We start from the raw sequence: 17,475 nt of genomic DNA on the forward strand, positions 1-17,475 counted from the left end.
AGAATCGCTTGAACCTGGGAGGCAGAGGTTACCGTGAGCCAAGATCACACCACTGCACTCCAGCCTGGATGACACAGCAAGACTCCATCTCTAAATAAATAAATAAATAAATAAATAAATGCTGTGGTTGTTATTAAAGACACTGACCTTCAGCCATTATACATATCTATGTATAATACAAGTGTATCTATATATATACATTATAGCTATATATAATAAAAAATCATATGAAATATATCATTATATAATGAAATAATATATAATGTATATACTATAGATATATCTATATTTATATACAAGTGTATATATATTATATATACAAGTGTTTACATACAAGTGTATCTATATAGATATAGATAATGGCAAAAGGTCAGTTCAGTGCCTTCAACAAGGCACAGCAATAATATATTTATAAATAAATATGTATTTATTAATGAATGTCCTAATCACAAATGCTTTGTAAGATTAAGTAATGTGCTATGCCTTAATTAGAAATAATTTACACATAACTTGTTTTACCTGTGGAAATACACATTCCTTATATACCTGCATATATACGTGTGTGTGTGTGTGTGTGTGTGTGTGTGTATGTATATATATATATATATATATATATATATATATATATATAAAATGGCAAAAGGTCAGTGCATTTATATATATTTATAATGTGTATGTTTTACCTTTGGTTTGTATAAAATTTTCCAGTTAGTTTCTAATTAGTTGTTTGAAATTTAGAAAACAGTAACTCATTGGACGAATATTATAAATTGATTCATTCCCAGATAAGTCCACAGAAATCTATTTAATTTAAATGAATTTTAGTACCATGCTTAAGAGATAAACTATTATTATCTTTTTCATACGTTTGTTTTGCTTTGATCTGCTTCCTAAAGGAACTGGATTTTAGCAAGGAAACCGAGAAACTCTACTCCCTAGGGGCTAGAGCTAGAGAAAGGAAGCCTTCAGTCTTTGAGCACAGGGTGACAGTTTGGGTCCTATGTGAAATGCTCAAGTCCACGGCAACAGAGGAAAGGACAAAAGGAAAAGGTCTTTTTCCTTTTGTGGTAGTGCTACATCAGAAAAAATGGATTCAACAAGGAAGTGGATGACTCTAATTAAGTAAACATCCATGTCAGGATGGTTTTGCTATTGCCCACACCCAAACATTAATTAGTTTAAGAAACTCAACTTTGGCTTACAAGTGAAAGTTTGGAAAAGTAACAAACAACAACATAAGTAACAAAATAATTCCTCAGGTCATTACGATGGATGTTTCCTGAAAAGTATGGTTTAAAAGCACAAACTACATTTGGAGGGCAAATTGTTTAGTTCTTAATACCAAACTAAATTGCACATTATATAGTAAAATTTTGACTAGAAAAACTTGGAGATTTTAGTAAAAATTTCATTGACATATTTATGGACCCAATGTAGTTTAGCCAGTTTGTAAAACCTAGCTAAGGAGGTTGTAGAGAAAAATCTCAGACTTAAGCCCATCAGATCATTAAAGATGCTTTGGCCAGACTTCAAGCTTTACAGACACAGTCCATGTGACCAGAGATGTCATAACCAGTGTTCTTTCTCTTGAAATGTTAGAGTGCTTTAGGTTTTATTCTATCGTTTCCCTGTTCCATGGACCAGCATCCATTTCTCCCAATTTTAGTAGCATAATGAGAGATATATTGAGTGTATAGAGCAGGAAAGACATGAAAACTTACATTGCATAATATTAGCAAACCAAAAACACATTATAAATATAAAAAAATTCCAGAAACAGAACAGTGAGCAAGTTTAAAAAGTCAAGACTGACCATTTCTGTGAGCTCTGAGGACTGTAAATTAGCCTCAATCCATAAAGCTGACAGGTTGTCTTAGCCCACATATGCAGCAGGTGACTCCCTCTGACAAAAGCAAGATTTAACTGGATCTTTTAAAAATAACAATATACTTGTATAAGAGAATAACAATAATATAGTCATATCATAACTTTTATAATGTACATTTACATAATATAATAATGCATACTAGATATTTTAGTCTATTACTAGTTTTGTTCTTCAAATATGCCTGGAAAAACCTTAAGCATATTTATAAATGTAAATACTTAAATGTTATCAAGTATTGGAAACGTGTTTGGTTACTATGGGAATTTAAATTAAAAATCCCCAAATATGTTATAGAAGATGTACATATCTATAGTATATAAAAGGATTAGGGATTCCTTCCTCCCCTTCTTCCTTTATCCTGAGGAAAGAGGTAGTGAGCTTGAGCTTTCATTTTTAACAGGTTAGAAAAAGGAATCTTTTTACATGTCTACTAAAAGTTCTGTTATTAAATGCCTAAGTTTTTAAGTCACTTGGTTTCCTACATACTTCGATGGAATCGGCAGCCATTGATCCAACCCCAACTCCAAGACTGGAACGTCGCAATGACAGTTCCAAGGCGGAAACTTGACGTAATTCTTTTCGACATAATTTTACAGGTGTAACACCATGAAGCTGTCCCACATTTCCCACAACCTGAATTTGGGATGGTAGTCGACTGTGAGATTTTGTAAACTGATTTTCATCTATTTCTGTTTTATCCTCATTGCTTAACATATGCCCACTGGGGGGTGCTAAAGAACTATGAATTGGAGGTAATTCTGGGACATCTTCCCAGAGTTTGTGAGGATTTGGCTGTGTTCTTAAGCTGCTTGCTGTACTGTCCATTTCTCTTTCTCTTCCACTTAATTTCATACTTTCAGGCCTGGATGCCCATTTTAATTCTTCTGAAAGCCTGCCTGCTTCTTCTGGCTTCAGGACTCCATCTCCAGCCTCATGATCTAAAAATAATCCCCAAACCAAAAAATTAGAGATAATTTACTCAAAATTAGGTATTTTAATCACATCTTAACATAAATACATTATCACCCAATATGCATAATGTTTTTCAACTTTTTTGTTAAATGACTTATTTTAGATGAACAGATGTGTGAATACGAATATTTTTATTTTACTTATAGCCATCTTGCATGTGAGTAACTCAAAACTTTAATTCATGGAACAAAGTTGAGAAATAGTCTTTTGGGGGTTAGGTAGCCCTGGAAACATAAGAGTGCTTTGAGCACCTCTGGTGCCTTTCCACGCCTGCCTTCTCTGCTGGTCTTGCTGCTAGTGAATTCAAATCATGGCCAAGTGATGCCAGCACTGGATAATACTGGCTCTGCCCCACATTTCCAGGGAAAACTCTGGGACTTGGCATTTTATGTGTGGAAATCTAGTCTTGATTGGCACTCCCAGCATGATAGCAGGGTTCTGCTGTCTGAATGCACTCTGGGATGTGTGCCACAACTTCCACCCTCAAAATGGAGATGAGAGAATACTCCCTTGGGGTGGGGGAAACACCCCACTGGAAGTAGAGTGAAGAGATCAAAGCTAGAGGTTCTTAAAGAATATCTAATATCAAAGAGAAAAACTTGCTTAAGGGAAATACATTTAGGTACTAGATCTAATATGATGAAAAATGCCAACTTTAACATATTGATACATGCTTAGTATACTTTCAGTCCTACAAAGACAAAGTTTTAAAACACACAACACTGGTACCTCCCAAGCCAAATCTGGCCCATAGACATGTTTTTTTTGACCTATAATGTAGTAACACTTGACCCAAAATTTAAAAATTGAAAAGTTTCATATAAAAATATAGATTTACAGCTTTTCTAGAAAAGTTGTAAGAGTTGCCGGGCGCGGTGGCTCATGCCTGTAATCCCAGCACTTTGGGAGGCCGAGGCGGGTGGATCACGAGGTCAAGAGATCGAGACCATCCTGGTCAACATGGTGAAACCCCGTCTCTACTAAAAATACAAAACATTAGCTGGGCATGGTGGCACGTGTCTATAATCCCAGCTACTCAGGAGGCTGAGGCAGGAGAATTGCCTGAACCCAGGAGGCGGAGGTTGCGGTGAGCCAAGATCGTGCCATTGCACTCCAGCCTGGGTAACAAGAGCGAAACTCTGTCTCAAAAAAAAAAAAAAGAAAAGAAAAGTTATGAGAGTTAACAGTTTCTGAATTGCAACAGCAGCTGTAACACAGTTGCCGCTGACCATTTAGATGGCTGCCGCAGTCCCCATTGCTCACTCTGGCTTCCCTGGCTCAGGTAGGCATTCTCATTTGTAATGCCTGGCTTAAAACATAACTGACTTTCTAGTTTTTAAAATTCTCTCAAAATCAAATAACCTGAACTAGCAAATGTTCTAGATCTCATACATGAAACTCATAAAAAACTGACCACAGACAGTGGCTCCCAAACTTTGCTATAAATGAGAGTCACTGGGAAGCTTTTAAAAATCCTGCTCCCTAGCTGGGTGCAATGGTTCATGCCTATAGCCCCAGGTACTTGAGAGCTGAGGCAGGAGGACTGCTCGAGCCCAGGAGTTTGAGGCTACAGTGAGCCATGACCGCACCACTACACTCCAGCCTGGGCAACAGAGTGAGACCCCAACTCTTAAAAAAAAAAATCCTGCTCCCCAGGTGACAGTATCTGGGGGAAGGAGAAAGGCATCTTATTTTTAAAAGATCGTAAGAAAAGAGATGGGCTCATTGCTGGGGCTCACTCCAAAGCCCACTTGGATTTTTCACAAGAAAGTTTCCCTCTTCTGGAGTTTTATAATTGTTAGAGTTTTATAAAAGTCAGATCTTCTGACTCTATTATCCTTACATATAGTTTTATAATGATTTTAATTAATACAAGGATAGGTTTAAACATAAGTAGAGAGAATGAGGGTTCATATAAAACTGATTTTATCCTTATAAAATGTTGGAAACAGATACACTGCAACAGAGGCATGATCATGAAGTGACCAAGATATTTTAGTCAAAAGATGAATTTTTCTGCAATTTGAAAAAGCCAAAAATATTCAAAGAAAATAACAAGTTTTATAGGCAGTCTTCTATCAAAACCCACTGAACCACCAGGCACGGTGGCTCAGGCCTGTAATCCCAACACTTTGGGAGGCTAAGGTGGGTGGATCACCTGAGGTCAGGAGTTTGAGATAAGCCTGGCCGACATGATCTCTACTAAAAATACAAAAAATTAGCCAGGCATGGTGGCAGCACCTGTAATCCCAGCTACTCAGGAGGCCGAGGCAGGAGAACTGCTTGAACTGGGGAGGAGGATGATGCAGGGAGCTGAGATAGTGCCATTGCACTGCAGCCTGGGCAGCAAGAATGAAACTCATCTCAAAAACAAAAAACAAAAACACTGCACTAAATACCAAGATATTTATTAACTACAATGCTGATTATTAAGCATGTAAAACATTTTATGGAACTCAGAGTTTGATATAAATAGCTGTATTTTTTAATTCAAGCAAATCTTGTTTCATGTCATTACATTAGAGTAGCATTATAAGATAGTATATATATATATATATATATATATATATATATATATATCTCCCCAATATAATTGCAACTGTATATTTTAAAGCATGGGAAAAATATGAAAAGAACTATGCTCAAATGTGAGTAGGATTATAACTTATTTGTTTTCTTCATTTTCAGATTTTCTGTAATGACTATATATTACTATTTATAGCCAAATATAGCAGTATTTTAAACGTTTCTAGGTAGAATGGCAAATTAGCTGAAATAGTATCTCCAATGTCATTATCAAGACTCCACTCTTTGGGTAAGTCGGTCAGAACAGTTTCATTCTCATTTTATGCCTATCCAGGATTAACTTTGTTTTACATTTCTGTTTGTTTGGTTAAAGAGCAGGATGAGGCTCCAGATTTCTTAAGCCTGTCTATGACCATACGACATTGTCATTTAAAGAAACGTCTAGTAGATTCAGTGGTATAAACATGAGCCATTTACAAACTAGATGTCTAATATCAGAAACCTCAAATATGACAGTAGACTTTTTAAAAAGCTAAAGTGGTCTTATAGTGATTATTCTGTCTCTTACTTGATACCTGTTTACTTTTAAATTTTTGGCAAGTAATGTTTCAAGTTAAAGTTTTAGCTATATATAGAAGGCAGTATTTCAAGTAAACGAGTTACATTAGTAAGGACCTCTGTATTACTAGAACTGAGAATCAGAAAGTGTAGTCTCTTTGGCATCATATCCTTATCCTAAGACAACTTTTATCCTGGAATACTGAACCATTAGTCAGCAGATGAGGGGCATTAGACTCTGTTATAATTACTGTTCTATCTATAAGTCACTTGCCCCTCTAGGCATCAGTTCACTGATCTAAAAATGGAATTAGCAGACCCCAGCCTATCCTGAGTTTGAAGACTAAAGGGAATTATTTTTGAAAATGCCTATACATGATAAATGTCACAAATATAAGTTAGCATGACTTTTCTAAATATTACTGCCTTTTAAATTTTAAAACTATGCTAATTCTACTTCTCCTTTTTTTTTTTTTTTTGGTTTTGAGACAGAGTTTGACTCTTTTTCCCCCGGCTGGAGTGCAATGCCGAGATCTTGGCTCACTGCAACCTCCACCTCCTGGGTTCAAGCAATTCTCCTGCCTCAGCCTCCTGAGTAGCTTGGATTACAGGCATGCGCTGCCACACCTGGCTAGGCTAGTTTTGTATTTTTTAGTAGAGACAGGGTTTCATCATGTTGGTCAGAGTGGTCTCGACCTCCTGACCTCTGGTGATCCGCCTGCCTTGGCCTCCCAAAGTGCTGGGATTACAGGTGTGAGCCACCACGCCTGGCCAATTCTACTTCTATTACATATTCAACATATATCACTTCATTGCTCATCCATATAATTTTTCACTGTCTTCTTACATCTTATGTGCCCATCTTTAAGCAGTTTTCTTTCCAGGTAAAAAATAAGTGTGTTCCTAAAAGATTTTAAAGTCAACTTTTCATATTAGAATTATTAGAATTATTAGAAATTAGCTAATTCTTTTATAAAATGTAAACTTTATTATTTTAGAAATATTGATTCTTCTCTATTCAGCTATCTTAAAGATGGTATATTTTAATCATAGCAATATTTTACCTTCATAGTATTTTTTACTTTTGCAAAGTGTAATATTGTCATATGTTATTTCATTTAGGAATGTACTAAATCTACATATTTACATATAATTATACAAGGAAACATCTTTGTCTCAACAATGGGTTCTATTACACTTTTGAATTTCCAGGAGTCATGATATATAAAGACCTGATTCATCTTTAAAATACATACTTTTACCTTTACTTTTACTCTTACCTACCATACATCTTTTTTTTTTTTTTTTGGTGATAATCAGAAGGCTTAATTTACTATAAAATAGAAAAACAACAGCTATGTTAGAGTTAATTTAGGGATTAAATGAGTTAAGGTCTACAAGCCCCTGGCACATGGCAGACAATCAATAATTGAGCTTTCCTTTGCATCTATATATTTGTTCATTCATTCATTCACTTCTCATGTGGTTCAGTCTTAGACAACGATTTTTGTCTACAGAGACAAATATAGAAGTATCTAATCCTAAATAACCAAGTCAGCTGGTAAAGGCTACACTACAAAGTTGGCATGACTTCACCAAATGCTAGAGAAACAGTGTTAGCGTGACAAGTAACACTAAAAGTCTTACGCTCTGATGGTGCTAGTTGCCGCCGAATTGCTTCCCCTACCAGTTCCTTAAGTTTCTTCTTAAGATCCCGGCTGGTTTTCTTATAGAAATAAAGATCTTTTTCCAACTGCTGGATTTTATCTTCATACGTTTTGAAAGTTTCTATAATGCCTTCTGCATCTTGTTCTATACAACAGAAATTTGCATTTAAAATCAGTTTTAAATAAATGATGCAATAAATAAATAAATGAATGAATGATGCAAAATTATGTTTTAACATAGCCCCTGGACTATATTTAAAGGATGAGAAGCATATTACACAAATCTGTTACCTGAATGGGTTTATTTTCTTCTACAATTTGGATTTTTCTGCCTGTAACATTTTCCAAAGTAGCATTGAGCCATTAGTCACTTCCATTCCTACCCCTACCAACCCCTCACACTTTTGTAAGAATTTTTTTTGCAGTTGCTACCAACTAGACCTATCCTTAGAACACCAGAAGTAAGGTGTTTTCTATAAAAAGTTCACTTTAGGAACTCTGTTCACTGGCTGCTTTAATATTTTGTATAAAGTTTGTATCAGGAACTGTGGTTATATAAAGTCATATAACTAGGATTTATAGGCCCAAGAAATATATAGCCAAAACCCCCACAAAAACACAAACCTGTTAAAAGAGGCCATAAAGATTAAATCACAAAGGAAAACACCACAGAAAAAGAGGGAATATAGCCAGCATAAAGTTCTAGTTTATGCCAGAGTGTAACTTAAAGTTTCTAAACTTTAAATTTAGAGGTAATAAAGTTTAGAAACTTTATTAGTATATTCATTAATATTTATGAATGTCTAACATTGTTTCCATTGGGTTATGCTCTTGAACCAGTATAATCCAGTGTACTGAACTTCAGAAAAAAAATAATTTCAGACCTGCTCTCTCTCCTCCTGGTGTATTTATAAAATGATCCTACTGGTTTGTGATTTTCTTTGGTTACAGCTGTTTTGTAGAATTTTGTCCAAGTATATTGATGTATTTTAAATTAGTCCATCATCTTGTTTTTAAAAATACTTAATGACATAATAAATCAGAATCCCCATATTTATATCAGATATTCAATCGAAATTAGAAAATTCATGAATTGTTAACACTGTCAGTTATAACTTTGTTTTTATTTTTATTTTCTATTACTATTATTTTTTGAGATAGCATCTCACTCTGTTGCCCAGGTTAGAATGTGTTGTGGTGCAATCAAGGCTCACTGCAGCTTCAACCTCCTGGATTCAAATAATCTTCCCATCGCAGCCTCCAGGGTAGCTGGGACCACAGGCACATGCCATGATGCCTGGCTAATTTTTTTAAATTAAAAAAAAAATTGTGGTGTGATAGTTACTATGGAGTGTCATCTTGATTGGATTGAAGGATGCAAAGTATTGATCCTGGGTGTGTCTGTGAGGGTGTTGCCAAAGGAGGTTAACACCTGAGTCAGTGGGCTAGGGAAGGCAGACTCGCCCTTAATCTGGTGGGCACCACCTAATTAGCTGCCAGTGAATATAAAGCAAGCAGAAAAACATAAAAAGGCAAGACTGACCTAGCCTCCCAGCCTACATCTTTCTCCCATGCTGGATACTTCCTGTCCTTGAACTTCAGACTCCAAGATCTTCAGATTTGAGACTTAAAGACTGGCTCTCCTTGCTCCTCAAGCTTGCAGACAGCCCATTGTAGGACCTTGTGATTGTGTAAGTCAATAATAAACTCCTCTTTTATATATACACACACTATTCTGTCACTCTAGAGAACCATGACTAATACAGGTTTTGGTTAGAGGAGTAGTTCTAAAGGAACAGAATATTAAGAATGGAGCTCTTAAGGAACAGAAATGGTTCTAAAGTCGTTCTAAAGGAACAAAATAAAAAGGATGGTTTTGGGGTTTCTGGAGTTGGCTGCTTAATCTGATTATACCCCAAAATGCTAAAGACTGTACTTCTAATAGTATAGAGAACACTGATAGTCCTTGGCATGGACTGTTTAGAGAATTATGCAGAATAAATGCATTTGACACTCCTGATTCACTGCTTGTGAGAAGCAAGGAGTTTAGTGACTCTATACATATACCTTTGACCATATGTGGAGAACCAGTGAAGCTGGCTGGTTGCACCTAAGTTCAGTGGACAAAGTGATGAAAGGAAATGATGAACTCAGGGATTCTGTCTCCCAGCTTCAGAAGAAGATACTGAGCCTCAAATCTGCTAAGATTGCCCTGAGTGAAAAAGTCTTATCCCCAGTAGAGAAAGAGCTGAAATTGTGGAAAAACAGACACAAGCTCTGTTTTATATATATACACACACACACATACATATACATACACACACACACACACACACATATACACATACATTTATTTATTTATTTGCACTTTAGGTTCTGGGGTACATGTGCAGAACATACAGGATTGTTGTATAGGTACATACATGGCAATGTGGTTTGCTGCCTCGACCCCTCCATCACCTATATCTGGCATTTCTCCCCATGTTATCCCTCCCTAACTCCCTACCTCCCGCTGTCCCTCCCCTAGTTCCCCACAACAGACCCCAGTGTGTGATGCTCCCCTCCCTGTGTCCATGTGTTCCCATTGTTCAACACCCACCTATGAGTGAGAACATGCAGTGTTTGATTTTCTGTTCTTGTGTCACTTTGCTGAGAATGATGGTTTCCAGATTCATCCATGTCCCTACAAAGGACATGAACTTATCATTTTGTATGGCTGTATAGTATTCCATGGTTTATATGTGCCACATTTTCCCTGTCCAGTCTATCATTGATGGGCATTTGGGTTGGTTCCAGGTCTTTGCTATTGGAAACAGTGCTGCAGTGAACATATGTGTGCATGTGTCTTTATAATAGAACGATTTATAATTCATTGGATATATTGCTGGGTCAAATGGAATTTCTGTTTCTAGGTTCTTGAGGAATCGGCACACTGTGTTCCACAACAGTTGCACTAATTTATACTCCCACCAACAGTGTAAAAGTGTTCCTATTTCTCCACATCCTCTCCAGCATCTGTTGTCTCCAGATTTTTTAATGATCCCCATTCTAACTGGCGTGAGATGGTATCTCAATGTGGTTTTGATTTGCATTTCTCTAATGACCAGTGATGATGAGCATTTTTTCATATGTTTGTTGGTCTCATATATGTCTTCTTTTCAAAAGTGTCTGTTCATGTCCTTTGCCCACTTTTGAATGGTTTTTTTTTTTTTTTTTTTCTTGTAAATCTGTTTTAGTTCTTTGTAGATTCTGGATATAAGTCCTTTGTCAGATGGGTAGATTGCAAAAATCTTTTCCCATTCTGTTGGTTGGCAGTTCACTCTAATGACTGTTTCTTTTGCTGTGCAGAAACTCTGGAGTTTAATTAGATCCTATTTGTCTATTTTGGCTTTTGTTGCCAATGCTTTTGGTGTTTCAGTCATGAAGTCCTTGTCTATGCCTATGTCCTGAATGGTTTTGCCTAGGTTTTCCTCTAGGGTTTTTACGGTGTTAGGTCTTATGTTTAAGTCTTTAATCTATCTGGAGTTAATTTTAGTGTAAGGTGTCAGGAAGGGGTCCAATTTCTGCTTTCTGCATATGACTAGCCAGTTTCCCCAACATCATTTATTAAACAGAGAATCCTTTCCCCATTGCTTGTTGTCAGGTTTGTCAAAGATCAGATGGTTGTAGATGTGTGGTGTTGCCTCCAAGGCCTCTGTTCTGTTTCATTGGTCTGTATCTTTGTTTTGGTACCAGATACAAGCTCTTAACATGAAAGTGACTGACCTGCAACAAAAGGTGCATGCATAGCCTTGCCAGTGAGGGCACTGATTAGAAAAGAATAGGACCCTGCAACTTGAAATGAGGACATGTGGGAGGACCCTGATGAAGCTGGAGACACTGAGTTTGTAAATGCTGATGAATATTTTTTGACAAAAGGAACAGCTTCCCCATCCCCAGGAGTGACAGCATCCCCTCCCTGGCCCATGTTGCCATCAGCCTTTCCACCTTTGTCTGAGGAGATAAACCCTGCACTGCCTGAGGCAACAGTGATGGCCTCCCCTGAGGCAGTTACCAGGAAAAATAATGTTGATTCTCCTCAGGAGCCACCCCCAACACCCCTGTTTGATTCTAGACCTATAACTATGCTGAAGTCCTGGTGGGCCCCTCGAGGTGAGATTGAGAGTGTGAACCATGAGGAGGTCCACTACACTCAAACTGTTTTGAGTTCTCTATAGAAACAGAAATCTGGAGAACAGGCATGGGAATGGGTATTAAGGGTATGGGACAATGATGGAAGGAACACAGAGTTGGATCAGGCAGAATTTATTGATTTGGGCTAAATAGACTCTGCTTTTAATGTTGCACCTTGGGGAGCTAAAAAAGATTCTAATCATTTATTTGCTTGGTTAGCTGAAATACATGGCCCACTCTGAGTGAGTTGGAAATGCCTGATCTCCCTTGGTTTAATAAAGAGGAAGGGATCCAAAGGCTTAGAGAGAGTAGAGTGGTGGAGTGGATTAGTCACTTTAGGCCTACTCATCACAGCTGGGAGGGTCCAAAAGATTTATACCCTTGACCAATGCCTTGCAAAATAGACTTGTGAGGGCAAAACCTACATCTTTAAAGAGCCCTGTAATTGCTCTTCTCTGTAGGGCAGATCTAACAGTGGGAACCACAGTCACTCAACTACCAAATTTAAATACAATGGGAATAACTGGATCCAGAGGTGGTAGGGGCAAAGTGGCAGCACTCAACCGTCAAAGGCAAGGTGGGTGTAGCAACCATAATGGACAGCGGAAACAAAGCAGCCATCAGAATAGTCTGACTCCTGTAGAGCTCCGGCATTGGCTAATTAATCAGTGTTCCTAAAAGTGAAACTGATAGGAAGCCTACTGCATTCCCACTTAATTTATACAAGCAGAAAACTTCTAGATTGAATGGACAGAAGACTAATTTGAATTAAAAAAACAAAGAATCATGACCTCTCAATTTCCAGACTTGAGCCAGTTTATAGACCCAGAACCCCATGAATGAAGAGGGGCCAGGTCCCCTTGAGGAAGGACCACACTACATTACCAACAATTTATGTAGTGAATCTTTCTCCCATCCTTCCCCAAGGAAACCTCTGGCTTTTTACCAGGATAACTGTGCATTGGGGAAAGGGAAATGATTAGACATTTCAGGGACTACTGGACACTGGTTCCGAGCTGATGATTCCAGGGGACCCCAAACATTGTTGTAGTCCTCCAGTTAGAGTAGGCCTTATGGAGGTCAGGTAATTAATGGAGTTTTAGCTCAGATCTGATTTACAGTGGATCCAGTGGGTCCCTGGACTCATCCTGTGGTCATTTCCCCAGTGCCAAAATGCATAATTGGCATAAACATACTTAGCAGCTGGCAGAACTCCCACATTGGCCCCTGACTGGCAGGGTGAGGGCTACTATGGTGGGAAAGGCCAAATGGAAGCCATTAGAGCTGACTCTACCTTAAAAAAAATAGTAAATCAAAAACAATACAGCATTTCTGGAGGGACTGCAGAGATTAATGCCACTATCAAGGACTTGAAAGACACAGGGGTGTTGATTGCAACCACATCCCCATTCAACTCTCCCATCTGGCCTGTGCAGAAGACAGATGGATCTTGTAGAATGACAGTGGATTATCACAAGCTTAACCAAGTGGTGACTCCAATTGCAGCTGCTGTACCAGATGTGGTTTCATTGCTTGAATAAATTAACTCATCTCCTGGCACCTGGTATGCAGCCATTGACTTGGCAAATGTCTTTTTTTCCATTCCTGTCCATAAGGCCCACCAGAAGCAATTTGCCTTCAGCTGGCAAGGCCAGTAATATACCTTTACTGTCCTACCTCAGGGGCATACCAATTCTCTGGCTTTGTATAATGATCATATTCAGAGAGACCTTGATTGCTTTTCGCTTCTGCAAGATTATCACACTGGTTCATTACGTTGATGACATGATGATTGGATTCACTGAGCAAGAATTAGCAAACACACTGGACTTACCGGTGAGACATTTGTGTGGCAGAGAATGGGAAATCCAACTAAAATTCAGGGACTTTCTACCTCAATAAAATTTCTAGAGGTCCAGTGGTATGGGGGCTGTTGAAATATTCCTTCTAAGGGTAAAGGATAAGTTGCTTCATTTGGCCCCTCCTACAACCAATAAAGAGGCATAATGCCTAGTGGGCCTATTTGGATTTTGAAAGCACACATTCCTCATCTGTATTACTCTGGCCCATTTATTGAGTGACCTGAAAGCTGTCAGTTTTGAGTGGGGTCCAGAATAGGAGAAGGCTTTGCAATAGGTCCAGGCTGCTGCACAAGCTGCTCTGCCACTTGGGTCATATGACCAGCAGATCCAATGATGCTTGAGATGTCAGTGGCAGATAGGGATGCCACGATAGGTGAATCACAGCAGAGGCCTCTAGGATTTTGAAGCAAGGCCCTGACATATTCTGCAGATAACTACTGTCATTTTGAGAGGCAGCCCTGGGCCTATTACGGGGCTTTAGTGGAAACTGAATTTTTGGCCATGGGTCATCAAGTCACCATGCGACCTGAACTGCCTATCATTGAACTGGGTGCTTTCTGACCTATCTAGCTATAAAGTGGGTCATGCACAGCAGCATTCCATCGTCAAATGGAAGTGCTATATACATGATCAGGCTCAAGCAGGTCGTGAAGGCATAAGTTACATGAGGAAGTGGCTCAAATGTCCATAGTCTCTACTCCTGCCACCCTGCCTTCTCACCCCAAGCCTGCACTGATGGCCTCATGAGGAGTTACCTATGATCCATTGACAGAGGAAGAGAAGACTAAGGTCTGGTTCATAGATGGTTCTGCACAATATGCCTGCACCACCCAAAAGTGGGCAGCTGCAGCACCAGACCCCCTTTCTAGGACATCCCTGAAAGACAGTGGTGAAGGGAAATCTTCCCACTGCACAGTGCACCTGGTTGTGCACTTTGCATGGAAGGTGAAATGGCCAAATGTGCAATTATATACTGATTCATGGACTACAGCCAATGGTTTTGCTGGTCAGAGACTTGGAAGAAGCATTATTGGAAAACTGGTGAATGGAGGTTATGCATGGGCTCAGCAACATGGACTTCCATTCACCAAGGCTAACCTGGTTACAACCATTGCTAAGTGCCCAATTTGCCAGCAGCAGAGACCAACAATGAGCCCTCAATATGGCACCATTCCTCGGGGTGATCATATTGGACCTCTTCCATCATCAAAAGGTCAGAGGTTTGTCCTCACTGGAATAGCCACTTACTCCAGATATGGGTTTGCCTATCCTGCATGCAATACGTCTGCCAAGACTGCCATCTGTGGACTCATGGAATGTCTTATCCACCATCATGGCATTCCACACAGCATTGCCTCTTACCCGGGCACTCACTTTAAGTGCGACAGTGGGCTCATGCTCATGGAATTCACTGTTCTTACCAGTGCCATCATCCTGAAGCAGCTGGATTAAAAGAACAGTGTAATGGCCTTTTGAAGTCACAATTACAACACCAAATAGATGACAATACTGTGCAGGGCTGTGGCAGAATTCTCCAGGAGGCCATGTATACTCTGTATCAACCTCCAATACATGGTACTGTTCCTCCCATAGCCAGGATTCACAGGTCCAGGAATCGAGGGGTGGAAGTGGAAGTGGCACACTCACCTTCACCCCTAGTGATCCACTAGCAAAATTTTTGCTCCTGTTCCCGCAACATTACATTCTGCTGGCCTAGAAGACTTTGTTCCAGAGGAAAGAACACTGCCACCAGGAGACACAACAATGATCCCATCAAACTGGAAGTTATGATTGCCACCTGGACACTTTGGGCTCCTCCTACCTTTAAGTCAACAGGCTAAGAAGGGAGTTACAGTGTTGGCTGGGGTTATTGATCTGGACTATCAAGATGAAATTAGTCTACTACTCCATAACAGAGGTAAGGAAGAGTACACATGGAATACAGAAGATCCACTGTGCATCTCTTAGTATTACCATGCCCTGAGATTAAGGTCAATGAGAAACTACAATAGCCCAATCCAGGCAGGACTACAAATGGTCCAGACACCTCGGCAATGAAGGTTTGGATCACTCCACTAGGAAAAAAACCACAATCTGCTGAGGTGCTTGCTGAAGGCAAAGGGAATACAGAATGGGTAGTAGAAAAAGGTAGTCATCAATACCAGCTACGACCATGTGACTAGCTGCAGAAACAAGTACTGTAACTCATATTTCCTCATTATTTGGTTTAATACATGTTTGTGTATATATACACTACTAATAAAATATCTTCATTTTATTTCCTTTCCCTTTATTATGTGACAGAAGATTTATTGACTTCACATCAGCATTTAAGTGTCGTTAACTTTATGTAATAGTATTTGGGTTGGGGACTGGTGCATTTCCGGTTGTATGAAGGATAGTTGTATTATGTTAGATTTAATTATAACTTTATGATTGTATTTATTTGAAGATTATGTGTGATCTCCGGAGATGTGTATGGGTTCAAGTTGACAAGGGGTAGACTTGTGATGGTTAATATTGAGTGTCAACTTGATTGGATTGAAGATTCAAAGGATTGATCCTGGGTGTGGCTGTGAGGGTGCCAAAGGAGGTTAACATTTCAGTCAGTAAGCTGGGGAAGGCAGACCTGCCCTTACTCTGGTGCACCATCTAATCAGCTGCCAGTGAATATAAGGCAGGCGGAAAAACATAAAAAGGCCTACCCTCCCACCCTACATCTTTCTCCTGTGCTGGATGTTTCCTGTCCTCGAACATCAGACTCCAAGCTCTTTAGTTTTGAGACTGGGACTGGCTCTCCTTGCTCCTCAAGCTTGCAGAAGCATATTGTAGGACCTTGCGATCATGTAAGTTAATACTTAATAAACTCCCCTTCACATATATATATATATATATATATATATATATATATATATATATATATTTAGTTCTGTCCCTTTAGAGAACCCTGATTAATACAGATGGGGTCCCACTATGTTGCCCAGGCTACTTTCAAGTGAGCCTCCCACCACAGCCTTCCAAAATGCTGGGATTATAGGCATTAGCCACTGCACCCAGCCACAACTTTGTTATGAATAATTTGTACAGCTATAAAAATGAGTTTTTTTAAACTGTGTGTTTTTTTTTTTTGAGACAGGGTCTCACTCTGTCACCTAGGCTGGAGTGCAGTAGTGTGACCACAGCTCACTGCAGGCTCAACGTCTGGAACTCAGGTGATCCTCTCATCTCAGCCTGTGAGCAGCTGAGACTACAGGCATGTGCCACTATGCTTGGCTAGTTTTTTTGAATTTTTTGTAGAGATGGTGTTTCGCCATGTAGTCCAGGCTGGTCCCAAACTCCTGGGCTCAAGCAATCCTCTTGACTCAGCTTCTCAAAGTGCTGGGATTACAGGTGTGAGCCACTGTGCTTAGCCAAGTTTTTATATATTATTTTTTGGCTACAGCATGAACTTCTGTGGTATAATCCCAGTCACTTTAAAAAATATTAAAGTATCAGTTTCCAAATTAAACTAAGGTAGAGAGAGCATGTTTGAATGTAATGATGTGTGAGATCTTGCAAGGAAATTCTGTCATTAGGCAATTGGTTGCTAATTAACCAGTGACAGAACTAACTCAGAGGCAAATTGCCTCAACACTCAAATTGATAGATTTTCCAATTTTCTGCTTACTCAGGTTGCTTCTTCCAGATCCCTTTTGACCTATTTTCAGCTATGAGTTCATGAGAATCAAGACTAAGCAGCCTTAGTTAAAGCAGTAACAGTATCACCTAATAATTATTTTGCTGCCATAGTAGCTGTTTGTATACTGGCCATATGCCCAGGTAAACTGAG

The 17,475-nt window shown here is 39.0% G+C and overlaps 1 protein-coding gene across 3 annotated transcripts in view; it reads right to left on the bottom strand.

The window, feature by feature from the left end:
• Positions 1-300: 300 nt before the first annotated feature.
• The window catches only part of KIF27 (kinesin family member 27), a 92,365-nt gene continuing 75,190 nt past the window's right edge, over positions 301-17,475 (bottom strand). For all 3 annotated transcript variants that reach the window (XM_074395481.1, XM_039475272.2, XM_074395480.1), the window contains 2 exons: positions 7,592-7,756; positions 301-2,826 (listed from right to left, as the gene is read on the bottom strand). In XM_074395481.1, coding sequence (XP_074251582.1) covers positions 2,342-2,826; positions 7,592-7,756 — 650 coding nt within the window. In that variant the 3' untranslated portion in view covers positions 301-2,341. The remainder of the gene's footprint in view (positions 2,827-7,591; positions 7,757-17,475) is intronic.

Source organism: Saimiri boliviensis, chromosome 2 (assembly GCF_048565385.1).
Source record: "Saimiri boliviensis isolate mSaiBol1 chromosome 2, mSaiBol1.pri, whole genome shotgun sequence".
In the NCBI taxonomy this organism is placed as follows: Eukaryota; Metazoa; Chordata; class Mammalia; order Primates; family Cebidae; genus Saimiri; species Saimiri boliviensis.